Genomic DNA, 27740 nt, shown 5'->3' with positions numbered 1-27740 from the left:
TGGCCTCATTGCCTTGCAAAAACTAAAAAAAAAAAAAATTAAGTAATTTGTCCAGGATCATACAGTTAGTGGCTAAAGCTGGATTTGAACTCAGACCTTCTTGACTTCAGGCCTAGTGCTCTATTTACTGCAACACTTAATAGATCCCCACAATTAGGAGATGTGACATAGCTGAAGATTCAACTAGATGAGAAGAATTGGTCAGACAGGTAGGAGAAGAACCAAGGGGGAGAAATATTAAGAAAAATACAGGAGAATATTCTCTGGAGGAGAGAGTGGTTAATGGTGTCAAATACTGCAGAAAGAGTAAAATCAGAAAAACAAAGATCCCTCTTTTTAATCATAGAATTCTGCCAGTGATAATCTAAGACTTTAAATGATGGACCACTAAAAAAAATTCATTTTCTTTTCATTTTGTTTCATTTGAGGGACAGTGAATAAAGAGGCTCAGGACTGGGGTGAATAAATCCTTAAAGATGACCTCAGAGAGGTAGAATCAGAAAAGAACATCATTTGCTGAGTGAGGGAAAACCAAGGAATTACTTTTGAACTCTTTTGAAATCCATAAAATCTGGAAGTAAGAGACCCTGAAGAAGATTTATGAGATGATATATAGATAGGGGACATTTAATAATTTTTTAAAATTTATTTAAGGCAATGGGGTTAAGTGACTTGCCCCAAATCAGGGCCAACCAGGACATTATTAGTTATCTAAGTCTGGATTTGAACTCAGGTCCTCCTGACGCCAGGGCTGGCGCTCTATCTACTACACCACCTAGCTGCCCCAATAGGGAATGATTCTGTGAATAGAGTTTGAGGCCTAGAATCAGGAAGCCTGAGTTCGAATCTAGTTCTTAGACACTTCAACTAGCTGTGTGATGATAGGCAAGTCACTTTACCCTGTTTGCTTAGTTTCTCCATTTGGAAAATGAATTGGAAAAGGAAATGGCCATTCACTCTAGTAAATTTGCCAAGAAAATTCAATATAGGGTCATGAAGAGTTGGATGTAACTGAAAAAAGTAAAAACAGAAGATAATGTGGCTAGGTTGAGATCTCCAGCCATGGAGAAAGGGTACACTCTGAGATCCATCATACTAATAAAGGACCACAAAGTTGTACAATTTGGACTGCACAGGGCTGGACTGGGCTGAACTGGGCCCCTGTTCCTTAACCAATGCCTTGAGACACTTCCATGCACAATAAAGTTATATGTGCTTGGTGTTGCTAATGTTTAGACTTTCTTCATACAGAACTACCCAGAGTCTCTCAGAGGAATTGTGAAAGGATAGTTGTTTTCTTGTGTCTAAGCCCATCAAGTGTGTGGTATGGGTTTGGATTCCTAAACCCAATATTTTGATCTATGTCTCCCTCTTTGGATTTCTCTGACCTCAGGGTGAGGAGCTGTTGAACTGATATGCTCCTGGGTCACTAGATCATTTAGGGACTCTGAGAGGTTGAATGGGATGCTATTATTAGGCTCTTAGAACACAGGACTTGCCCTCCAAGTCTACCCTCCAAGAGCTTCAGTTCAAGGGAACTGAAATTTGGAGGATACCAGATATAAATATCGGTTCTTTCTGTAATTGCTAATTTGGGTGGGGGAAGTTTGAGGGAGGTTTGTTAGAAGGTTAGATTGGTGAATTTGACCTTTCAATTCTCAACTTCATTAAAACAATCACCAAGTCAGGTGATTTTGATGAAGTGACATTTGGATGGTAAAGCTCAGTGACTCAGCCAGCAGGGAAGCATGGTCTGGGACCTATGCAAGGGACCCAGTGGAAAAAAGGAAGTGGATCCTAACAAGGAGAGGGAGTTTCCCTGCCTGAATTGTCCCAGGATTCCCCTTCTCACAGCATCTCTTACCATTTTACACATCTTACCAATGGAAGGGGCTTTATTGGCCGATCCAAATTGGAATTGAACTAGAATCCCTCCTAGAACATTCCTGACCAGAATTTGCTCCAGAAGGCTTGAAGACCTCCAATGAGAGGACCCTCCCCCATATTTGAATGCAGCTCTCCCTGCATGTGGAAAAATCAAATAATTGCACAAAATCTAAATTAGATTTTTGTAACTTTTGCCCATTGAACAAATGTATTGCTTCTTCTTCATGACAACCTTTGAGGACAGTTATCATGACCTATATAAATTTTTTCGCTTCCAGGTCACACCTAGTCAGATTTTTTTTTTTCTGCTGAACTTTATATGGGGTGTTTTCCTGCTCTCTCCCATCCCCCATTTCTGGACACAATCCAGTTTATCCTTCCTAAAATTCAGAGAGTCCTAGACTGAATTCAATGACCCAATGGTATTCTGATTGGGCAGGTATAGAAGACTTTTGGCATCTACCTTAATAGAACTGAAGTTCATGTCAGCTCCTTAGTTCAATGTGTCACTATGTTGAGTTGTATTAATTAAGCTTATATTCTTTTTTTATCTTCTTTTTTCTTTTTTTTCTAATTTTTGCAAGGCAATGGGGTTAAGTGGCTTGCCCAAGGCCACACAGCTAGGCAATTATTAAGTGTCTGAGGCCAGGTTTGAACTCAGGTACTCCTGATTCCAGGGCCCGTGCTCTATCCACTGCGCCACCTAGCTGCCCCTTATATTCTTTATTCATTGGGCCTCCTTTTTCTCCCAACATAGAAAGAAAACAAACCAACCTATTTTGTTACCTACTCATTCCTAGCTTCAATTAATTATGGATTTTAGGTCAGAATGTCATATTTAGTTGGGTCCTTAGAAAAGAGAACATCAGAGCAGAGAGAGGCCTTAGAGCACAGAATGTTAGAGCTGGGAGGGGACTTAGAAGATATAATTCTGGGAAGATCATCTAATTCAAATGGAAGAAGTATCAGGAAAAACCTTGTCAGAGGAACTTTGAATTGGACCAGCTATTCTAGAAAGCAGTTTGGAATTATATATAAAAACTCATAAAACTCTTGAGTCAGAAAGACCACTATCATGACTATACACAAGGAGATCAGAGAAAGAGGAAAAAGACCCATTTGGACAAAAATATTTATATCAGTTCTTTTTTGTGGTGGAAAAAAATTGGGATTTGAGGGGATGCCCATCAATTAGGGAATGCATAAACAAGGTTCATATAGATAGTAAGTTTTTGAGCTTGGATTTCAACTCAGGTCCTCCTGACTCCAGGTCTGGTAGTTTTATGCCACCTAAACTAATACTTTGACTCACACCTAGCTGCACATTTATGAAGCACCCACTGTGTGACTTTACAAACATGATCTCCTTTGATTTTCACAATAATTCTGAGAAGTAGGTGCTATTCGTATACCCATTTAACAAAAAAGCAACTGAGCCACAGAGGAACTGCCTCCCAGAAAGTCAAGTCAGGAAAAAAATTGACCAAGTTCCCCAACCCTATGACTGGTCCCCTGTGGGGAAAGTAAAATGTGCAAATAGTCAAGTGGAAAGGGCATTGAAATGAGAGCCAAGTGAAGCAGGTGAAGGAGACTCCAGACCAGATTCTTCCACTGACTCCCTCATTGGAAGATCTTGGACAAATAGGTTACTTCCTCCTATTGGATCTCCATTTCCTTTCTTTGTTAAAATGAAGAACCTGGCCCAAATCAACAGTTTTAACTTGAGATGGATTCAGGAAGTCTGTGAACTTAAATGAGAAAAACTGATATTTTTATTTTTCACTAACCTTTAACTGAAAAATAGCCTTTCCTTTAATAATGAATGTTAACAATAAATGTGACTCTGAAAAGAGTTACATAGGTTTTTACAAGACTGTTAAAGGGCCTGGATGGTCTCTATGGACCTTTCATAATGTTCCATGGGTTCTTCCATATGTGGACATTCTGTGTTCTAAGGGCCCTCCCAGCTCTGACATTCTCTGTTCAAGGGCCCTTATTTAACCAGTTTTTCTTCTAAGATCCCTAACCAACAATGGAGTGCTAGAGTCAGCTGGGAGAGGCAATTGCTAGATTTGCAGTGTGCACATTTATACTTCCAAAATCCTCAAATGCTACAAATCAGTCTTGATCTTACTGATTGTCTAGATTAGAATGTCAAACTCAAAGAGAAACAGATCCCTTCCAGAGATATGTTGACTTGGAAAAATACACATTAATCTTATCTATGTTGTATTTTATTTTTTTTAAGCATTTCCCAATTAAACTTTAATCTGGTTCTTGCAGCTTGGGAGACTGACTCCTCTGGATAAGATTCAAAAAAAGTGAATGTAGATTAAATTTAAAAGTGTGGCTTCTTTTTCCCTCAGAAAGTTGGTTGTTAAATTTTTATCAGCAAACCCTTGCTTACAGATCTGACATTCTCCAACCTAAGGATCTTCCCAGTCCTGATATTCTAGGGTTCTAAAACTCAGACATTCAACGATTCTACTAAATCTCCCCATCTGCTCATGCCGCATGCTATTGTTTCTATGTTCAGCCTCTCTCAGCACCTGAGAAGTCCCAGAATTTCTTGGGTCACACAGGAACAGAGCAGCAAAACCTGCTAGAGTCAGAATCCACTTCCAGCAGCAACTCCTTGGACAGTATGCTAAGCTCTGGAGAAGCCAAGGAATTCCAGGAGGCAAAGGGAATGGAAAACAACTCACACCAGGCTTCAAATTCACAAAGGTCCAAGTGTGACCAGGGAACCAGAGTTGGCTCCATGAACTCAGGTGAGAGGCTCCTCCAGTTGAGTCCCAGATTCTGTTTTTGTGGATTAAAATGAACAGGATTAAATAGAATTAAAAAGAAAAAAATATAGTCAACTCTCATTTATCTCATTTATGGATTTTTGACTCATTTGTTACTTGTGAAATTTAGAAACTACTTCCCTTCTCATCTGGTCTCAGTTTCCCCATCTGTTAAATCACTTCTCCTCTCTGGGGTTCACTTTCCTCATCTACCAAAGGAAGAGGGATCTGTAAAGTCTAAGCTCCAAATTTGTAATCTTTGAAGTGGTGATGATCATCCTTGAAAAACATTTTCAATCTTGGCTGACCTTTCCCTACACCCAGGATTTTGATCTATTTAAATCTGATGGTGAAGTAGAATCCCACTGACACCATTTGTTAGTACCCAAGTGTGAATCATTACTCTGGGTCAAATTATAATTTTCCAAATATAGCAATTAAATAAACCCAAAGAGGGTTATTTGTGGGAGTAGGGTTGGGAAATCATTTGCAAGTGAAAATAACTATAAATGTGGAAATGAAAAGGGGAGCCTTTTCAAACATTTTTATAGCACTTTATATATATATATATATATATGTATATATATATATGTATACATATACATATATAGTCATCTTTACAAATAATTGCTCTTGATAGATAGATAGATAGATAGATAGATAGATAGATAGATAGATAGATGGATAGATATATTGCCTACGTGTGGTGAGCTCTTTCCACATCTATGAAATGGGAGGATTGAACTAGATGGTGGCATCTTGCTTCTACCTTCCAAACACATACAAACATACACATTTATACACATATACCAATAAAAATAAGCATGAATATGTATCTATATGTGTGTATGTGGCATGTACATATGTGGTGTGTATTTTTACACACATACACAGAAGCATATTTATGTTATTGTTACTCATTTCAATTGTATTTGACTATTTGTGACCCTATTTGGGATTTTCTTAGCAAAGATATTGGAGTGATTTTTCTATTTCCTTCTCTAGCTCATTTGACAGATGAAAAAGTTGAGGCAAACAGGGTTAAGGGACTTGCTCAGAGTCACATGCTAGTAAACATCTGAGGCTAGATTTAAACTTAGGTCTTTGCTGGCTCCAGGAACACTGAATTAGCCACACACACACACACACACACACACACACACAAACACACACACAATATAATGGATGGATAGATGAGAGGTCATTTTTAAGTCCCATCTGAGTCTCTATGATCTGATTTGGGGTTTTACTGACAAAGACATTGGTGTAGTTTGCCATCTCCTTCTCCAGTTCATTTTACAGATGAGGGCAGAAAGTGGTTTCTTTGTCTCCCCAGGGTTTGGCACCCAGCAAGTGCTTAAGCACTTTTTGATGATTAATTCTCCTGTACCATAGGGTCAACAGATCATAGATTTAGAGACTGAAGGGATCTTAGAAGTCATTAAGTCTGATCTGTTCATATACAAGTGAAAAAATGGAGAACCAGATAGGTTGTCTTAGGCAAAGAGTCATACACCTAGTAGGTGTCTGAGATAGTGCCTAGAGGACAGGAATGCTTAAGCTTAGCTTGTATCTGGTTTACAAGGATAAGCTGGTAAAAGTTAACAATCAACTCTCCAAAAAAAAAAAAGTATAAGTTTAATTTAAGTTTTATCTGTCATAATTAAAATATTCTTTATCATCTTCTTAAAACTAAGTAGTTAAAAAAACAGTAAATCAAGTCCTGGTTTGTGGCATTTGCTGATTTCTGAAGTGTATGTAAGTGCTCACTGAAAATTAACAATCAGGTTAAGAGCTGATTTGAACTGGCTCCAGCATACTGCTGACTCATAGAGCTTTCCAGCAGACTGAAGAAACTTATGGACACTTTCTTAGCATAATGTTTTAAAATAATTGAAAGAAAAACTAAATTTCAATTTGATGTTAGTGATAATAAAGATGTGACTTTAAAAAATTTTTGGCTATCAAGTTCATAGATAACTCTTGAAATCTATCTGAGAACACATGGGATACCATAAGTTAACCACCCCTGTCCCAAAGTGAGATTCCTCTAGCCCATTTTCCAATCTCCCCAACTCTCCATGCTCCTGGTCTCTGTGGAATAAACCCTCTTTCCTCCTTTATATCTCCACAGATCATTCTCATGGTGGAGGGACCCAGGTCAATGTGACCTGCATCGTCAACGTGTGTAATTCCGATCACACCTCTCAGTGCTCATCACAGAGCAGATGTTCCTCAGGATCCCCCAGGAAGGAGGATGTCCCCTTCTCCCAAGAGGAGAGCCCTGGGAAGGGCAAACCAAGCTCTCAGAGTGCACTGGAGAACCTGCTGTCAGATTTAGAGGAGAAACCACTTCCAATGGGGATACAGGATATAGGCATGAAACTCAGTTAATGAACTAGGCCCCTTATCTCCCCCCTACTGGAAAGATTTGACTAGAAACTGAGTGACCTTGTCAGAGGATTCTCTGAGGGAATGTTGTACATCTCTGAGATTAACCTTTTTTTGGTGGAATTCTGTTGCTCCATCTTTCCATGGACCTTACTCCTCAGAAGTCTATGTCCTATCTTCAGATAATAAGGACAAGAGGTGACAGAGAGAGGTATTTGAATACCTTAACCTTGGTTTTTCGCCTTTCTCAGTTTCCTTATCCTGCTATGTCTCTTATAAGATGCATCATGGCACCTGAGCTGGAAGTCAGGACAAGTGGGTCACCTCTAAAGAACTTTGCAATATTGATTTAGCCATATTACCCAACTGGGTCTTGTCATTTGAAGGAGAGGGAATGGAGGATTTCCAAGGCTTCTTCTAGATGCCAAATTCTTGGTAAGCCAAGAGTACTCATAAATCTTGATCCCTCTCCCCATGAAGACTTCAGGATTCCTATCTTCACTTTCCTCAGCCAGGATAGGAGGGAAGAGATAGCTGGGAATGGGAGGAAAGGTACAGTCAAGAGTCAAAGGATGGGATTAAAATCTATTAAAAATCAGCATGGTACAACAGAAAGAACACTTTAAAATGATGTTTATCCTTTGTTTTTGAAGACTGTAACATCAGGGAGGTGATGCCATGATATGCACATAATTTGGATTTGAGTGAAGGAGGTACTAAAACATTCACTTTCTACCCCTGGAGCCATGTGAATCCAGTGGCCAGAAATGAATCAGAATGACTGGAGATAACCCTGGTTTTGAGGCAATCAGATTTGAAGTCAGAAGATCAGAATTCAAATTATACTTTTTTTTTTGGCTAGTTGTACAACCTCAGGCAAATCTCTTGACCTCTCTGGGACTCATTTTCCGTATCTGTTCAACCAGAAGGTTGGATTAGATAGCCTCTATCATTTCTTTGTTGGGTTAATTCCATGATCCTATGAACTGTAGGGCTATGCTAGAGGTGATGGTTGCAGGAAATCCCTCTTGGACCCTGAGATTTTAGGGAAGTTCATGATGAGAAATTTGGGGAGGCAACCTCTCAGATGATCATTCTGGGGAAAAGGTTTGATTCTTGAATTGACTCTTAAGTCTCAAGTTCAATGACTCTTGTAAGCACCATAGAAGGTCAGCTGTTAAGATTTTCCTGCTCCCTTTGTCCATCCCCTCCCCTCTTGAAAACCCTGTGTATTTGGGTTTCACATTCCAAAGACATCTTTATATTGTATCTTGCCTTTAGCAATGACTCCTTTCATATGAAAGTATAATATAGGGTAATAGTGATCTGGAACCAGAGAGCCAGGTTCAAATCTTGGTTTTGCTATTCATTACCTGTATGATCATCGGTAAATAATTTTCCCTCTCTGGGCCTCAGTTTCCTTATCTGTAAAAAATGAAGAAAGTTGGACTAGGTCATCTCTAAGAGACTTTCTAGCTCTAAGTCTATGATTCTCAGAGTAGACAAGAGTTGTGTGAGGAACCATGAGTCATTCAAAATATGCTACCTCAGTTTTGGGCCTGGCCCTGGCCCCCTATAGGTCTTTTGCTCCTCTTCCCCTCCCTTCAGAGTCCTACAGCCCAAGAGAAGTCACTGGGCCACATTTGTGCAATATCCCCAAATTGCTGATTTGTGAAAATGTATATTTGTGTGTGTGTGTGTGTGTGTGTGTGTGTGTGTGTGTGTTGGAATTGTTTTATATGTTTTATATGTTCAGAGACTGCTGAATAGAATGTTCTATTCAATTCAACAAACATTCATTAAACTCCTACTGTCTACTAGGCACTGTGGATACAAAGACAGGAAACTGTTTCAGTTCCCTATGAACTTTTCCTTCTTCAGGGAGTAATGTGGTGGATTCTGGAAACCAGTTTGGTCATCTTCTAGAAGTCCATCAAGCAATCACAGGCAGTATACTTCAGTGCACACTGGATGAATCTGAAGTCAAAGACCAGGAGTTCAAATCCTGATTCTGCTGCTTGCTTACCTATATGACCTTGGGCAAGTCCATTGACTTCTCTGTAAAATGATGGAGTTGGACTGAATGATGCCTACAATCTCTTCCAGGTCTAACTGTGATCCTGTGATTATCAACTAACCTTATAGAAGGTAAGGGTATGAACCTGCTCAGATTCAAAGAGCAGTGGTGCTTCATGATTTTGGTTCAAGTGGAAGTCATTCTAACCAACTTTGGGGGCAAGAGAAAAAACAGTCACTGAACTTAAACATGGTACTTTGGCAGCTGTAATAACTTCTTGGTTAAGATTTGCCCCTTGGACTTTCTCCTACTTCCTTCCCTTGAGGACTCCATCCTTGAAATAGAAACCTGCACCAGGAAGAGCCGAACCTAAGTCATTCAATTGATGGGAAGAGAGCTGCATCTAGTGGCCACTTGCAGAAATGCCTCATTCCCACCTCGGAGCAAAAACAATAGACTCACGGATTTCAGCCTGAGTTCCCTAAGGACCAGGCAACACAAAGCCAGTGTCCTGAATACAATATACAATCAGAGTTTGCATTGTAAAATGAATAGTTTTTCAATAAAATATTTTCTACTTTTAAACCATTTACACTGATTTTGGTTCTTCCAACCTATACTTGTGCATCATTTGGGATTCTACTGCTCAGTGAAAAGTTGGGAGTCTGAAGGATTTTTAAAGAAAGATTTTATGAAGAATCATTTCAGTTCAATTTGATAGACATTTATTACACTCCTATTCCTCATTTGTGAAATGTGAGTTCTTTGAGAACAGGGACTAACTTTTACTTCTCTTTGTATCCCCAGCACTTAAGACTGTCTGACACATAGTAGGCACTTAATAAGGCTTATTGACTATAAAAAGTAATGCAAAGGCTTTGGGGAGAGATTCTAACTTTTGGTGGGGGGACCAGGAAAGGTCTCATACAGTAGATGGCACTGTAGTTTAGTCTTAATTGTAAGTGGGTATCCAAGAGTCAGAAGTGAGTGGGAAGACTATTGTAAGCATGGGGAACAGATATGCAAATACCATGGAGGTAGGCCAGAAGACCAGTTTAATTGTATCTTAGATATATGAAGGAGAATTATGTGAAATAGGTCTGGAATGGGGCGGCTAGGTGGCGTAGTGGATAAAGCACAGGCCTTGGAGTCAGAAGTACCTGGGTTCAAAACCGGTCTCAGACACTTAATAATTACCTAGCTGTGTGGCCTTGGGCAAGCCACTTAACCCCAATTTGCCTTACAAAAACCTAAAAAAAAAAAAAAAAGAAAAGAAATAGGTCTGGAAAGATCAATAAGGGAAATAAGGGATAATAGGGCAAGGTGAAAGAACTCTGGAGTTAAAGAGTCAGAAGTCCCAAGTTGGTTCTAGGTCCCACACCATCATTTGTCAGCTTGGTGACTACAAGCAAATCTCTTAGGTCTAATAAGCCTCAGCATCTTCATCTGTAAAATTGAAATCATGCTTGAATTAATGACCACACAGGTTTATCACAAGGTGAGTGTTTTGTAAACTATAGAACATTTATGTGTGCTGCTAGAGTCAGGGTTTGAGCTTGGTGGCCCATTGGATGAAGCATGGTCCTGGAGTCAGGAAGACCTGAGTTCTAATTCAGTCTTAGAGTCTTATTATCTGTGTGACCCTGGGGAAGTCACCTAACTTCAGTTTGCTGTAACCCACCAAAAAAAAAAAAGCAAAACACTCCAATATCTTTACCAAGAAAAGTCCATGGACAGTATGGTCCAAAAGGGCACAAAGAGTCACTGGATTCAGGAGGACCTGAATTCAAATTTGGCATCAGACACTTAATAATTACCTAGCTGTATGACCCTGGGCAAGTCACTTAATCCCATTTGCCTTGCCAAAAACAAAAACAAAAAAAAAGTGTAGGAGCTAGCAACAAGATAGTGATTTAAGTCTGATTTGTGGCATTTGTTGATTTTGAAGATATAAATACTCATATTGAAAATTTAAAACAGAGCTGTCCTCAATCTGTTGGTTCCAGCACAACACCATATATGTGTACGTAAAATGTATGTAACTATTAAATAGACACATGAAAACATATTTGTGTATATGCTTTTTTTGGAGTGTATATTCAAGGAAGACTGGTACTTCCAATGTGAAGGTTGTAGAGCCCTTTTTAGGACTGCTTTCTATTTTTTATTTTTTTAGGTTTTTAGGTTTTTGCAAGGCAAATGAGGTTAAGTGGCTTGCCCAAGGCCACACAGCTAGGTAATTATTAAGTATCTGAGGTCAGATTTGAACTCAGGTACTCCTGACTCCAGGGCCAGTGCTCTATCCACTGCGCCACCTAACCACCCCTGCTTTCTATTTTTAATGTCTATCTGAGCCACCTAACTTACCTGTGGCCCCAAGACACTGTAGCATGCACAATGGTAAACCATTTCTGCAGACAGGCTAAACCAGATTGAGGGTAACCAAGGGTGTCTCAAATCTGTTGATGAATTAGGGGATAGCTACCTCAAGCATATGGAGACTTCCTCTGGTGGAATGGGTACAAGAGAACATTGGAACAATTTGTTCCACTGGGCATGAAGGCAGCAGAAGCAGAAGCTGTGGAGTGTTTAGAACTTGGTTAGACATCAAAGACATCAGTGTCATCCTTTGCATCTCAAGCCATCACTAGTTGTCTTGACTCTGTCTTGCCACTGGATTGTCATGACTCTAAAAGAGTGAGGTAAATGACTTCGTGCAACTCCACCTCACTTAAATTCACTTCATGCACAAATCGAAAAGCATCAACCATACCATTTTACCACTTTTATATTTCTCAAAGTTTTGTGGTAATCAATGATGAAGCAACAGGTTGGGATACACTAGGAGCTGTAGTCACAACCCTGCACATAGTCGGCCCAGACCATGGGTTCATCTCCTCATTGGAAGCAGCAGTGAAATTTGGCAGCCCCCTGGGTATCTGAACAGCATTTTTTAAATTTATTTTTTCAACTACATGCAAAGATAGTTTTCAACATTCATTTGAGTTCCACATATTTCTCTCTCCCTCCTCCCCTTGACAGCAAGTAATCTAATATAAATTATACATTTATAACTCTGCTAAATATATTTCCATATTAGATCTGTTGTAAAAGAAGAATCAGAACAAAAAGGAAAAAAATCATGAGAGGGAAAAAATAGAATCTAAAACAAATTTTAAAAATTGAAAATAGTCTGCTTTGGTTTGCATTGAGAATCCACAGTTCTTTCTTTGGATGTGGATTGTATTTTCCAGCACAAGTCCTTTAGAATTTCTCTGATCATTGTACTGTTAAGCAGAGTTAAGTCTAATATAGTTGTTTACACTATGTTGCTATTAATGTGTACAATGTTTTCCTGGTTCTGAACAGTCTTTTAAGATTCACACTGCTCACCTCCTAGCGTGACAGGAAGGGGTTAAAAAAGATGCCTTACTTGGAGTATGACATTCCAGAAGATAAAAGCACTTGGATTACAACCAAGAATCAACTATACAGCAATACTGAATATACTCTTTTTTTTTTTGCAAGGCAATGGGGTTAAGTGGCTTGCCCAAGGCCACACAGCTAGGTCATTATTAAGTATCTGAGACCGAATTTGAACCCAGGTACTCCTGACTCCAAGGCCAGTGCTCTATCCACTGCCCCACCTAGCCACCCTGAATATATTCTTTCAAGGGAAAAGATGAACCTTCCATAAAATAGGGGGCTTTCAAATTTTCCTAAGGAAAAGACCAGAGCAGAACAGAAAATTTTTATTTTCAAATACAAGATCAAGTGAAGCATGGAAAAGTAAATGGGAAAGGCAAATCATAAAGGACTTACTAATAGTGAACTGCTTATATTCCTTCATAGGAAAATGATACTGTTAACTCATATGAACTTTCTCATTTATTAGGGCAGTTACAAGGATCATATATAAACAAGTCGCAGGTAGGAGTTGAATAGGAAAGGATAATATATTACAAAAATGAAGTTAATGGGTGAGAAGAATATACTGAGAGAAAAGGAAAGGGGGAGCCAGAAAGGGGTAATTATTTACCATACAAGAGGTTAAGAAAAAGCTTTTGCAGTGGAGTGGAAGAGTGGGGTGAGTGAGTCTTACTCTCATCAGAGTTGACTCAGACAGGGAATAACACACACTCAATTGGATGCAGAAATCTACCCTAGAGGAAGGGGATGAGAGAAAGGAAAGAGAGGAAAGATTGTGGGAGTAGTCAATGCAAAACACGTAAGGAGGGAATGGATGGGAAAGAAGAGAGATAGAATCGAATAAATGGGATAGGGGGAATAGGATAGCAATAGCAACTGTGGAAAAATATTGAAATAAGTTTCTCTGATAAAGATCTCATTTCTCAAATATAGAGAACTGAGTCAAATTTATAAAAAAAGTGAGTCATTCCCCAATTGATTAATGACCAAAAGATATGAACGGTTTTCAGATGAGATTATCAATGCTGTCTATGGCCATATTAAAAAATATCCTAACTCACTATTGAAAGGAGAAATGCAAATTTGAACAATTCTTAGGTACTACCCTATACCTATTGGATTGATTAATAGGAGGAGAAAATGATGAATGTTGGAAGGGCTGTGGGGAAGGTGAAACATTAATGCACTGTTGGAGGAGTTGTGAAATGATTCAACAAATCTGTAGAGCAATTTGGAACTATGCCCAGAGGGCTATAAAACCCTGCCTACCCTTTGACCTAGGAGTGCCATTACCAGATCTATATTCCAGAAGAGATGAAAAACAGGAAGGAAAGGACCTATATGTATAAGGGTAATTATAGCATCTCTTTTCTGATGGTAAGGAACTGGAAATTACTCATCAGCTGGGGAATGCCTGATCAAATTGTGGTATGTGATTATCATGGAATGCTATTCTGCTATAAAAAAATGGTGAATAAGGTCAGCTAGGTGCTGCAATGAATAGAACACTGGGCTTGGAGTCAGGATGACCTGAGTTCAAATCCAATCTCAGACATTTGATACTTACTGGCTGTGTGAAAGTGCCTTGCCAAATCCAAAAAAAGAGAGAGAGAGAGAGAGAGAGAAAGAAAGAAAGGAGGGAAGGAAAGGAAGGAAGGAAGGAAGGAAGGAAAGAAAGAAGGAAAGAAAGAAAAAGAAATGAGCAAGATGTTTCAGTAAAAAACTTATGTGAACAGATGCAATGGGAAATGTACTATGTACAAAGTAACAGCAATATTGTAGTATGATCAACTGTGAATGACTTACCTTTTCTCCACAATGCTGTGACTCAAGACAATTCTGATAAAGAGTTGTTTGATAAAGAATACTATCTATCCCAAAGAAAGAGCTGATGGTGTCTGAATACAGATTGAAACATACTTTTTTTTTTCTTGAGGTTTCTCTTTTTTGGGGGGGGTGTTATGTTTTCTTTCCCAACGTGACTATTATGGTAATTTTTGCATGACTACATATTTTTAACCTATATCAAATAACTTGCTTTTCCATGGAGGGTGTGGATGGGAAGAAAAGAGAGAATTGAGAACACAGAATTTTAAAAATGAACATTGAAACTTGTTTCTATCATGTAACTGGGGAAAAAAAAGGAAAAAGAAAAAGAAAAAGTGCCCCAAAATTGTCTGTTTACCCAACTCTGGCTGAATAGGGGGTCTGAACAGGACAGAGCACCATGGGTCTATCAGTTCCAGATTTATGGACACTAAACTTCTCAATCAAACCTAATATCTTTTGGCATTGTGGTTGCCATATCAGGGCCATGTTGTCCCAAAATGAACTTGCTCTTAGATTCCCATGGTCTTTTTTCAGGGAAACTTCTATTTTATCAACTAACTCTGTATTGATTATTTGAGCACAAAAGGTAAAATTTTGCATTCATTCCAAATATATGTCATGAGTTATATTTGGCCAAATGTTCCAACCCATGGGGATATTTTTGAATTTTGATTCTGTCATCAAGTGTTTTGGTGATTTTTTTTCTAGTTTTTGTCACTCTGCATCTCAATTTTCTCAATAATATTTGGATCCCATGGCTATTGTGAGGATGAAATTATATAATGGAGGTAAAGTGCTTTGTATCAGTGTTGTTCAAAAGGGAATAAGAGAGAAAGAAATGTGGAGTTTGAACAAAGACCAAGGACTATTACCTTTAATTTAGGAAAAAAACCTGATATCTTATTGTCTGGATAAAAAGGGAATAAGACAAGCAGGACAATATTTTTACTATCATATTAAATTCAATATACACTTAAAAAAACTCATATTGTAAGAAATGGAAGGAAGGTCAGCTTTATAAGCAACTTTATATAATTTTCAATTCTTTGTATATTGAAATACTTATGTCTAAGTTCATAATAAAGAAGGAAAATATATTTTTTTAAATGAAATACTTCATCATCTTAGAGGTATTATTATTTAGTAATGGAATGAAATTGGAAAACCTATAATCAGGGATGTGCTAGAACCAATTGGGAAGCCAAACAATACAAATCAAGACTTGATTTTGTTAATCATTCAGACTTAGAAAGGTGATGGGAAAAAAAATCTTAATGCAAATTTAACTTACAAGTATGTCCTGTATTGGGAAATAAACATTTCAGTTATTAAACATTTTATTGCCTGTAACACAGGTTTCCTTAAAATGAAGACTAGGGAAATTTCAGACTACTGAAAGGAAAAATGAACTCCCAATTAAAATTAGCCCAAAAGGTGATGGACTATCATAGGGTAGGGGAAGGGTATTCCCTCAGCAGATATCTTCAAATAAAGGCAAGAGATGGAAGGATTTCTTGACCAAGTAGGGTAATTCTTTCAGCTCCCTTCTGACTTGAAATTTGTGTGATTTAGGATATAAGGAGGAAAGCTTGAGTTTTGGACTCTGAGGATCTGGGTTTGAGCATCTTTGAATGATTTTCCACTCTAGGCCTCAGTTTGTTTATCTGTAAATGGAGGGAGGTGGTTAGACTAGATAAGATGACCTTTAGCTTCCTTTCCAGGTATAAAGTCAATAAACTGAGCCTACTTGGTCTAGAAATGCCTGAGGGGACATTTCCAAAAGCATGTTTAGACCTATTCAGCTGGCTGAGTGAGCCTCACAACTAGTTTGAGGCCAGATTTGAACTCACAAAGGTAAGACTTCCTGACTCCAGGCTCAGTGTTCTTTCCACTATACTACTACCTAGCTGCTCCTGGAGACCTGAATTCAAATCTCCTCTCAAACTAGCTATGTGGACCTGGGCAAGTCACTTAACTTCCATTTTCAGCCTATAAAATGGGAATTGATAATCATACCTATTTTCAAGGTTGTTGTTAGTAGTAAACAAAATAATATTTGTAAAGCACCATATAAATGTGACCTACTATCATCATCTTCACCATTATCATGATCTCAAGTTCTCTCTGTAATGACTCAACAACTTTCTGTGCTCCAAGATCACAAACTGAAATCTGGAGTTGGCCCGGAGCAGAATTTGAAATACCCCAGATTTTAGAATCTCAGAGGCCATCTAGTCATTACCCTTTATTTTACAAATGAAGAAACTGAGGCCTCAAGAACTTTCTAGACGGTCACAGAGGGAGTAAAAATCAGAACCAGGAATAGATCTCAGATACAAGACTCCATGTCCAGTGTTCTTTCTATTATACTAAGAAGTGTCTCAGGCAGGATCTTCATTCCCATCATTTCCAGGACCCTTTCCTGGCAAAGGTATTATAGACTATTCCCAGTTCCTGGAGGACCCTCTTTATCAGGAGACTTGGAAGACAGACAAGATTTCAAGACACAACAAAATGAATTCTTCTCTAACAAGAATTTCAAGCCCTGTGGCCTGGCTTGGGGAGGTAAAGGTAGAAATGAACCTATCCCAAGTGATAGTTCTGGACAAAAAGGGATTTCTCTGTTCTGTCTACTCAGACAGTTAACCTCATTTGTGAGACATATTTTTTAACCAGGCATTTAATTATAATTAAAGGGGGTCTCCTCTATGTTTTCCCTGTAGATGAGAGAGAATCAAGGTACCTGCTGTTGGTAATTTGGTACACTCCCTTCTCCTCTTCCCAAGTGGTTAATAATTTACTGTGTGACTGGATGGATCTGGATAACCTGGATGGGATTATATTATGAAGATGATGAGTTGTTTTCCCTCAATATGCCTCAGTTTCCTCATCAGTTCCTTAAGGGTCTGTCCAGCTCTGAAACACTATGGTTACAGCTTAAGTGGATCTTTCACTTAGCTTTGGAGACAGAGAGACAGTCAGAGAGGATGAAAGACAAAGATAGAGACAAAAAAGAAACAAAGAGACAGAGAGAATGTTGGCAACTGTTTGCACCCTACAACCTGTATCCCTCAAGATTGGGATTCCCTGTTACAGATGAATGCTGTCCCAGGAGTTGAGAATTGAAAGATTATTGCTTGGTTTGAGTTGGCTGAGAGACTCTTTCCAACTCAAAAATCCTGTGCTAAGCATTTTCAAGACTGACCTGCTCTTACAGGGCCATGGGCATGACCCAATAAAGCAGTTGTAATTCTGTATGTTCTCTCTCTCTCTCTCTCTCTCTCTCTCTCTCTCTCTCTCTCTCTCTCTCAAACACAAGTTTGAGTGAATGAATACAAGTTCATTCAAGTTAAAGAAAGAAGAGAGAAAATAGACTGAGAAGTACATACCAGATTTGGTATCAAGAGAAAGAAGGTTTGAATCCTTGCCTCAGTTTCTCCAACAGTAAAATAAAAGAATAAACAAATGATCTCTAAATGGATGATATGGTAAGGGTCAGAGGCAGAATCTAAGCCCAAGTCATCCTGATTACTAAACTGGAGTTCAGTTAGTCGACAAGCATTTATTGAGTTAACTATGTGCCAAACCCTAGGAATATAAAAAATAAATGGGAAGAGAGATAATCCCTGTCCTCAAGGAATTTATACCAAAACTAACATATTTTTTAAAAAAAAACTGAATAAACTGTCAAAGTGTATGTATGTGTATGTGAGAGTGTGTGTGTATAGACAATGTGTAGACAGTGATGTCTACATGATGTCAAACGTTTTCCATTAGATCCTCTTATTCCTAGGATCATAAATATGAGATTCCCCCTCCCCACTTTTCTCATCAATTATATATTTTGACAGCCTGGGCAATTGATAGTTGATGACACCTCTCTTAATTATATCTGCCTTTAAAACCTCAGCTCTGATTTCCTTGTATTCTCATGTTTTTCTTTTTTAAAAAAGCAATTTAAAGGCTGCATCTTAATTTTAAGTTTTTTGCTTTTTAAAATTATTTTATTTTTTCCACTTACATATAATCTAATTTTCAATATTCATCTTTATTTATTTATTTATTTGTTGGTTTTTGCGAGGCAACCTAGTGAAGCAATTTGCCCAAAGTCACACAGCTAGGTAATTATGAAGTTTCTGAGGGTGGATGTGAACTGAGGTCCTCCTGACTCCAGGGCTAGTGTTCTATCCACTGCATGATCTGACTGTCCCTTCAATATTCATTTTTGGTAAGATTTTGAGTTTCATATTTTTCTGCACCTTCCTCTTGACATCAGGAATCTGATATAGGTTTTACCTGTACAACTATAAGACTGCATTTTTAAAAGAAGGAATTAAACTTTAGTTTATTTATGCAATTTTCTTTTCCTTTTTTTCTTGTAAAACAAATTTATTGATCCTCTTTGATTATACATTATCTTCATTTCTAATCTACTCCTCCCCACTTCCCTTTCCTTTACCCTTCCCTCATTTCAAAGATAAAAAAAAACCAGGTCAACAAAAACCAACCAGCATTAATGACCAAGCCTATAGTAGACAGAGTTCCACAGTCATAGTCCTACACCTCTGAAACTGAAAGAAACATTTTTTTTCTCAGGTCCTTTGGGTCATGCTTGATCACTATAATTATGTTTTATTGTATAGTTCCTTTTGTTGACATTACTCCTACGCACAAAGTCGTTTTAATAATCTATTTTCCCTGGTTCTGTCCACTTCATTTTACATCAGTTTATATGTCTACACAAGATTTTTGACTCTTCCATGGTCAATTCTTTCTCAAAGTTCAATACTATTCCATTACATTCATGTACCATAATTTATGTAACTAAACTCAAGTTGACTTCTAGTCTAGTTTTCTGTGGGTGAAGGCTAATTGAAACCTAAGAAAAGAATATTAGGTTATGTCTCTAATGATGAGCTCAGGCATATTATAAACAAACTTAATTATCCTTGGACTCCAGGACACAGTGCTTTTTCCAAAATGACAGGGAAGCCAAGGATGAGACACACCATTTGAAGCAGCAGCAGCATCATTCAGGTTATTATTTGCTGATGTCTTTATGATTCCTTCCTCGGATGCTTGTTGAGATGTGGCAATGACCATGGATCAGCCACCTGTGAAGTCTATTCAGTGCAGTTATGAAATGTGGTTTGTGGGTTATCCTCAGTCAATGAGGATTTGTTAAGCATCTACCAGGGCTAGGCATTGTGCAAGTTTCTGAGGATACAAAAAAAAAGGCCCAAAATAGAGAAATAAATCAATCCCTCTTTTTAAGGAGCTCAAAATCTAATAGAGGGGTCTACTTTCAGTTATGTACAAACAGGATATTGCCAAAGTTAGTTGGAGATAATCCACAGAGGAACACTAAGAGGAACTAAGAAGTGTTTCTTGTAGAAGGTGAGACTTTAGCTGAGATCTGCAGGAAGCTGAGGAAGTCAGGAGGTGGAGATAAGGAGAAAGAAAATTCCAGATAGGAGGGATAACTAGAAGCCCAGAGTCCAGATTTGGAGTGCCACGTAACAGCAAGGAAGTCAGTGCCATTATGTCCTAGAGAGAAAGGTAGAAGGGGGCAGGTTATGGAGTTATTTAAAACCAAAACAGAGGATTTTGTAAATGATCCTGGAGGCAATTGGAGTTGACAAAATGGTGATGATGGCATGATCCTCTTTACAGAGATCACTTTGATAGCTGGAGAAAGACTTAAGACAGCTGGTCTAGGTGATGAGGGTCTGCACTAGGGGGATCTCAATGTTAGAGTCAGACAGTTAACATTTATGGTGCTACTTTCCAGGCATTATATTAAGCACAAAAAGAGAAAGATAATTCTTGTACACAAGGAGTGTACACTTTAATGGGAGCAGACTGGTAGAGAAAGGAATTGGGAAAGATGGGGGTGGGTGGGGACATGGAGAAAAAAATGAGAGAAGTCCCAAAGTTGTGCAGCCAGGTGAGAAATGAGATAAACTCTCTCTTTAAATGGATGTTTGGAATTCATTAGAGAGAAGAGGGTAGTGGTGGGGATGGAGTTAGAGGAGTGACAGGGCAATATGAGGAGAGATATCCCAGAGGAGGGGGCAATAGATGGATGGATGTGGAGATGAGAGAGGGTGAGGGATCAAGGATAACAGCTACTAGTTTGTGAACCTGGAGGACTGGGAGATTGGTTTCTCCAAGGCAGTGTCCAGGTAACCCAAACTCTGAAGCCTGGGCTCAGGGCTGGAGTCCATGGCTTTCCTACAGCTTACTTGAGGATGGAGAGCTCATCATGATTAGGGAGGAAGTTATTGACCACAATAATTCATGGCTCTAGGATCATAGAGTGGACCTGAAAGGAACTTCAGAAACCCTCTAGGCCAGCTCTCTCATTTGAGAGAGGAGGAAACAGGACCACAGAGGGTCACATAGGTAGAGTCAGAAGCAACATTTGAACCCAAGTTCTGAGACCCCAGAATCGGTGCTCTATCCACCGTTCGACTCAAGCTGGACTGGAAAAAAAAGTACAACTCCATTTTCAAGATGAGAAAAATCTTATTTATTTTTTATTGCTTCTCCTCATATGCTTTTTTTAAACATAAATTTTCTTTATTACTAATGTAACATACATGAACTTTTTAATATACAAAGAACTGAAAAAAGGACAATGTATGAATCTGTAACATTCTGATAATGTACATTAAAAAAAGGATTGTATTTTAAACTGAACAAGCTTGGGTACATTCAGAGGGATATAGTGTGGTATAAAGGGAAGAGAGCTGGATTAGGAAGACAGAAACAGGTTTTTTTTTCTTTTTTAGGTTTTTGCAAGGCAAATGGGGTTAAGTGGCTTGCCCAAGGCCACACAGCTAGGTAATTATAAAGTGTCTGAGACCGGATTTGAACCCAGGTACTCCTGACTCCAAGGCTGGTGCTTTATCCATTATGCCACCTAGCCACCCCAACAGAAACAGGTTTAAGCCCATCTGTGACACATACTGACAAGTATTACCCTGGGCAATAATAATAATAATAATAATAATAATAATAATAATAATAACTAATAATAACTAAAACAGAAGCTAGTTTTACAAACCTTATCTCAATTGACCCTCACAACAACCCTAGGAAGGAGGTGCAGTTCTTATTTCCATTTAGCAGAAGAGGAAACTGAGGCAGAGGTCAAATGACTTGGACAGGGTCACACAGCTAGCAGTTAAGAACTTATTTGCAAGTCATTTTTAACTTCTAGATAACTCTATAATGAACTACAAATTATAGAGATGATACTAATCAGCATCAGTAAAGGGAATTTTTTCACCCTGAAATTCCCAATATTAATGAACTCACAAGTCTTATCCTTACCCCTATTAAAATGACCAGGATAGTAATCAAACTGCCATACTTGTCTATGTCATATATACTCTGCTCTCGTCGAATTGGACTGATGGTGGGTGTTTTCCTATACCTGTTCTTCTCTAGCTGATCTGGGATTCAAACTCAGGACCTCTATCCTCAGCTCTAACCCTCTTTCCTCTATAACACAATTTTGGATCTAAATAAGTGGAATGGCCACTTAGATTACATCCCAGAATTATTAGAAGGGACGTCAGAGTGTATCTAGTCCAACCAGCACCTGAAAAGGAATTCCAATAAAAGAGAACCCACTGTTTTCCCATGTGAGGCCCATTCTACTTGAGGTCGCTATTAATAGTTTGGAGTCAGGAACATGTAGTTTCAGTCAGGCCTTGGATATTTAGTAGCTGTGGAATCCTAAAGAAATCTGCAAAATAGGGCTAACAGTAGTAACTATACTTCAAAGGGTTTTTGTGAAGTCTGAATGAGATAGCATGAAGCATGTCAATCCATGAACATGTAAGTGCTTATTACAAGTGCTTATAGATATAGAAAGGGGAATGTGACTTTACTCATTATATTTAGAATTATAAATGTAAATTATATATAGAATATGTATAAAATAAAATTAAAATAAACTAAAAAACAAAATATATAAACTAATATTCTATAGATATACATTATAAATATAGAATATAAAATTAGAATGTATATAAAATAATTAAATTTAAAATAAAATGTAAAATTAGAATTATAAAAACATGTTATAAAATATAAAACTATAATGTATAAAATAAAAATAAAATAAATTTAAAACTAAGATGTATAAAATTAGAATTGCCTGAATATGTTATACATATGGGATATAAATAGAATATGTATAAAATAGAATATGTATAAACTAAAATAAATTAAACTAAAAATAAAATATATAGGATTAGAATTATATAAATATGTTATAATAAATACAGAATATAAAATTTGAGAGGGATGGTGATGCTGTCTTAATGTTATAGGACTGATTTTAATTTTTATTAGCCTGATGTCATTTCTTTTTGGGGCTGCCTGATTTCTTTTGACTCTGAATCTTATGTTAATTGACTGATGCTGGTGGGGAGGGAGGATGTGGTGGGGTGACAGGCAAACAAATGGGAAGGATGGTAGGAAAGGCAACCCACAGTTGGATGATACCTTAGACCAAACCCATCATTTCACTGTTGAGATGAAGGCCCATGAAGGGAAAACAGCTACCAAGTGGCATTGTAGGGATTAAAACTCTCATTGAAGGCCCTTCTGTAACAGCTCCCAAGGTAGGGAAAGACAAACCTCAAGCAGCTTGATTTTACCCGCCATGATCTGTACAATGCCAATTTGGCGACAATTAGGAACAGAGCAAAAACATTACTCCTACTTCTTAGAGAGACAGCATTTCAATATGACAAGGAAGTGCATCCAATATTATCCATAGACCTCTGCTTAACCCTTGAATTGCTGTGTGACCCTTAGCAAGTCCCTTCACCATTCTGGCCTGGGAAAACAGCTGTTATCCATCTTCCAGGATTTTTTAAATGCATAATGTAAATTCACTGTTAGACAGTAAAGGGCTCCATTCTATTGTAATAGAAAGAATACCACTGGTTATTTGTAACTGGAGTTAGGGGATTTCCAGAACAATCTCAGAAGATTCTGGTTTCCTAATTCTTAAAGGGACCTTGCGCTGGGTGGAACTGAATGATGGGGGACTTTTTAAAAAATTAAATAGTTTGTTTGTTTTTCAACAACATGCAACAGTAGTTTTCACCAATCAGTTGAGGTTTTTTTTTTAGCAAGGCTTTGAGTTTTATATTTTTTTCCTTCTTGCCTCCCCCTGACAGCAATCTAATATAGGCTGTACATGTATAATTATTCTATACAAAGATTCATATTGATCCTGTTGTGAAAGAATCAAATCCAAACGGAAGAAAAAAAATTAGAGAGAGAAAAAAATGACAAAACACCAAAAACTGAAGAAAGTAAGCTTTGGTGGGCATTTAAACTCCACAGTTCCTTTTCTGGATATGGGGGGTATTCTCCATCACAAGTCTTTTGGAATTGCCTTTGATAGTTGCACTGCTGAAATGAATAAGTCCGTCAGGGAGGAGCATCACTTAATGTTGTTGTTAGTATGTGTCAGGTTCTCTTGGTTCTGTTCAGTTCACTCTGCATCACTTCTTGAATCTTTTCAGGCTTTTCTGAAGTTCCGACATTTATGATTTCTTATAGAGCAAGAGTGTTCCATCTCATTCATATACCATATTTTTTTCAGCCATTCCCCAATTGATGAGCATTCGATGGGGGGAGCTTTGAGAGAGAGAAGGGTGTGTGAATAGGAAGCAAGACGGAACAGTTGGGGAAATGTAGTCAGTAACTTGCTAGGATAGATGGCAGACCCTGGAGGAGATTCGAGGAAGTGGATGGCACTGTCTGTCCTTTTGGAATCCTTAGTTTCTCTCAAGGGGCAGCTCAACTAATCCATCCATCCATTCATCCATCAATCACTTATTAAGGGGCAGCTGGATAGAATTTGGGCCCTGGAGTCAGGAGGACCTGAGTTCAAATCCAGCCTCAGACACTTAATTATGTAGCTGTGTGACTTTAGGCAAGCCACTTAATGCCGTTGCCTTTTAACACCCCTCTCCCAAAAAAGAATGAAAGAAAAACATCATCATCATCAGTCACTTATTAAGCACCTACTGTTTGCCAGGCCCTGGGGATAGAAGCAAAGAATGAAACCATCCCAACCAGAATGTGCTTCATCTCTTCCTGTATGTTCTATTAAAACAACTGCATCTTTATTGTGCTTCAATGTACCTATCTGTAGGTAATCTGTCGAGGCTGGGCACTGCTTATCTTTGCCCCCGTGCTCCAGTGCGGTGACTGCTGGCTCCTTGCTGGCCCAGAATACTGCATTGTAACCCAAATCTATCGGCCACTAGTTCTTTTTTAAAAATGTTTCCATATTTTTTGAGGGTTGAAAACTTTAAATATTCAAGCGACATTTCATTAAAGAATCTGTATGTGAAACACAATCTTTAACGATCTTTCATAGAATCAACAGTGTTTTCATTTTGGGCGGCCCCGGTACCGCCTCCCCGGCCTTCTAAATCCCTCTGGAAGGGGGGACGAGTCCTGGCGGGGAGCGGAGGGTTTGGGGCTCTTTCCCCAGACTGTGGGCGCCCGAAGCCGGCCGCGCCCCCACACTCGGCCCTCCTGGGTCGGGCCCCGGAGGCTCAGGCCGGAGCCCGGAGTAAGGCATCTGGCTCGGTCAAGGTCACAGAGCCCAAGCCCCCCCCCCCGCGACGCGCGGATTCCCAGAGTCCCCCGCGCCTCGGGGCGGGGCGGGGGAGGAGCAGAGGAGGGCGGGGGAGGGGAGAGGCCGCGGGGCCCGGAGGAGGGGCGGGGCGGAGCGGAGCAGAGGAGGGCGGGGGAGGGGCGGGGCGGGGGAGGAGCAGAGGAGGGCGGGGGAGGGGAGAGGCCGCGGGGCCCGGGAGGAGGGGCGGCGCGGCGCGGGGCGGCGGGGCGGGGGCGGGGCGGCGGGGGGCGGGGGAGGAACAGAGGAGGGCGGGGGCGGGGCCCGGGCCCAGGGGCGGGGCCCGGGAGGAGGGGCGGGGCGGGGCGGAGCAGAGGAGGGCGGGGGAGGGGAGAGGCCGCGGGGCCCGGGAGGAGGGGCGGCGGGGCGGGGCGCGGGGCGGCGGGGGGCGGGGGAGGAACAGAGGAGGGCGGGGGCGGGGCCCGGGCCCAGGGGCGGGGCCCGGGAGGAGGGGCGGGGCGGGGCGGAGCAGAGGAGGGCGGGGGAGGGGAGAGGCCGCGGGGCCTGGAGGAGGGGCGGGGCCATCGATGATTCGACGCTCGTTCCCTCGCTCCCTCCCCGGGCCGGCCGGGGCTCCATCGCGGTCGCCGGCTCGATTGGTCGCGTCTGGTCGGGCCCGAGCGGCGGCGCCGCCATTGAGGGGCCGGAGGAGGAGGAGGAGGAGCAGGAGGAGGAGGAAGAGCGGCTGAGGCGGCGACAGGTGGGGAGCGGGGTCCGGGGGGCGCCCGCGGGGCGGGGCCGGCTGCCCCCGAGTCCGAGAGGGAGAGAGGGGCCGCGCGAGGGCCCCAGGACCCCCGAGGGCCGGCGGGAAGGGGCGACCCAGCCTCGGACCTCGGGGCGGGGGGGGACCCTCCGCGGGAGGCTGGGGGGTGAGCGCACGTGACTGGGGCCGGGCCGGGGACTGAGTGTGTGTGACCCGAGTGAGTGTGAGCACACGTGACTGAGAGTGAGCGTGTCCGTGGGGGTGACCCGAGTGTGAGCACGCGTGACCGGGCCCGGCCGGTGACTGTGCCAGTGCCCGTGGGGGTGACCCGAGTGTGAGCACGCGTGACCGGGCCCGGGGGGTGAGTGTGCCCGTGGGGGTGACCCGAGTGTGAGCACAGGTGACCGGGCCCGGGGGGTGAGTGTGCCCGTGGGGGTGACCCGAGTGTGAGCACAGGTGACCGGGCCCGGGGGGTGAGTGTGCCCGTGGGGGTGACCCGAGTGTGAGCACGCGTGACCGGGCCCGGGGGGGTGAGTCTGAGCGTGAACACTCTGACTTGAAGGTGCCAGTAGTGTGGGCACGTGTGGCCAAGTGGGAATGCCTCCAGGGCGTCAGCGCAGTGACCCCGGGCCCCCAGTCTGTTCCCGAGTGGTTGTGAGGATGAGTTTACAATAACCGTGGGCATGGGTGCCCGTGAGAGGGCATGGGCCTGTTTGTGGTTAGGGAGCCGGTGTGAGTGGGCAGGAGTCTGGGTCAGACTCAGTCCAAGGCCTGGGGGGTGAGGAGGTGGGCTTGAGCTTGAGGTCCTTGAGCTTCCCCTTCTTCAGAGCCAGCCACAGAGACCCCACATCCTCACATGCCATGGGCTGCTTCTCCCCTGCCCTCCTTTCTGCTCTTCCCTTCCCTGGTGGGACCCAGCAGGACTGGAGGAGGAGGAGGAGGAGGAGGAAGAGGAGGAGCTAGCTGTCTCACTTGTTGATATCTTCTTTCTTTGCTGGGATCCCCTGCCTGCTTGCCTGCTCTCAGGGCTTTCCCTCCCAGTATCCCTGCTGCCACCCTGGCCAGGAATGGGTGCTTTGTTTGGGGAGGGGACCTCCTCCTGGCTTTGGCCACTCTTGGAAAATGAGGATCAAGGTCATGCATACCTGCCATTTGGCTCAGCTGGGGTTGATTGATACCCAGCCACAACCACTGTTTATTGGCCAGACCGAAGGGCAGGGTGAGAAGGGCTCAGGAAGGGGTTAGTGTTTGGCACCGATTAGAAGAGACAACAGAACTAGTAGCTGTCAAACAGTCTGAGTTTAATAATAAGTGTCAGTGCTGACAGCACTGGTTCTTGTGGGAGAAGCTGCCCTAATGAATTAGCCTCGCTAGTCATAACCAGGAATGACCTGTAGCTGTTATAGCTCCATAATTTGTCAGTCGGCATGTTTCATAACCTTGTTTTCATGTCAAGTTTCTTTTTCTCAGGTTGTCAGGTAGAGATTTGTGTGCATATTTATTTTTGTAACTTCGTCTTTATATCAGGCATAACCCAACAAACTCCCTAAATTTCTACAAAATAGCTTTCTTTGATCATTTTACAGAAAATTATTTAATCTCTTATGATTTAATGGAATGATCTTGGTTCAGAAGTCAGGAAACACAGCATCTAATTCTCTGAGCTTCTTACAGGAAATTATTTAATCTCTGATTTGGCAGAATGAGTCTTGGTTCAGAAGTCAGGAGACCAAGTAGCTAGTTCTTGACCTGTCAGTAAAGGAGCATGATTCTGTGGGCAAGTCATTTATGCTCCCTGGACCTCAGTTTCCTCATCTAATGAGGGGTTTGGATAATAGATGATTTCTAGGGTCCCACTTGTTTGAAGTTTATTTTCTTTACTTTTTAATACAGTTTGGTATTTAGGTTACAAACTGCCTCTGGACCATAGCCATCAAGACTGGCTGGGAGATGTGAGCTAACACAATTTATTAGAAATGGATTTAATGGTTTTTGTTAGTTCAGCAGTAGTGGATG

General features: G+C 40.9%; 2 protein-coding genes across 7 annotated transcripts in view; both read left to right on the top strand.

Moving 5' to 3' along the window:
• Positions 1-9672, top strand: part of TNFRSF1B (TNF receptor superfamily member 1B) — a 55735-nt gene extending 46063 nt beyond the window's left edge. The window contains exons 9-11 of one of the 3 annotated variants that reach the window (XR_012474588.1): positions 4424-4658; positions 6811-7502; positions 8949-9672. Coding sequence is in view for 1 of the 3 variants with exons in the window: in XM_074218413.1 (XP_074074514.1) it covers positions 4424-4658; positions 6811-7070 (495 nt within the window). In the remaining 2 variants the exon portion in view is untranslated. Of the gene's footprint in view, positions 1-4423; positions 4659-6810 lie in introns of all 3 variants that reach the window. The other 2 variants (XR_012474587.1, XM_074218413.1) reach the window with 2 other exon arrangements.
• Positions 9673-25619: 15947 nt separating this feature from the next.
• The window catches only part of VPS13D (vacuolar protein sorting 13 homolog D), a 349290-nt gene continuing 347169 nt past the window's right edge, over positions 25620-27740 (top strand). For 3 of the 4 annotated variants that reach the window (XM_074218411.1, XM_074218410.1, XM_074218408.1), the window contains exon 1: positions 25659-25721. The gene's annotated coding sequence lies outside the window, so the exon portion shown is untranslated. Of the gene's footprint in view, positions 25722-27740 lie in introns of all 4 variants that reach the window. The other variant, XM_074218409.1, reaches the window with a different exon arrangement.

The sequence above is a fragment of the Macrotis lagotis genome, chromosome 1 (assembly GCF_037893015.1).
Source record: "Macrotis lagotis isolate mMagLag1 chromosome 1, bilby.v1.9.chrom.fasta, whole genome shotgun sequence".
In the NCBI taxonomy this organism is placed as follows: domain Eukaryota; kingdom Metazoa; phylum Chordata; class Mammalia; order Peramelemorphia; family Peramelidae; genus Macrotis; species Macrotis lagotis.
Note: the sequence above shows the minus strand (reverse complement) of the source record. Positions and strands in the feature narration are given on the sequence as shown.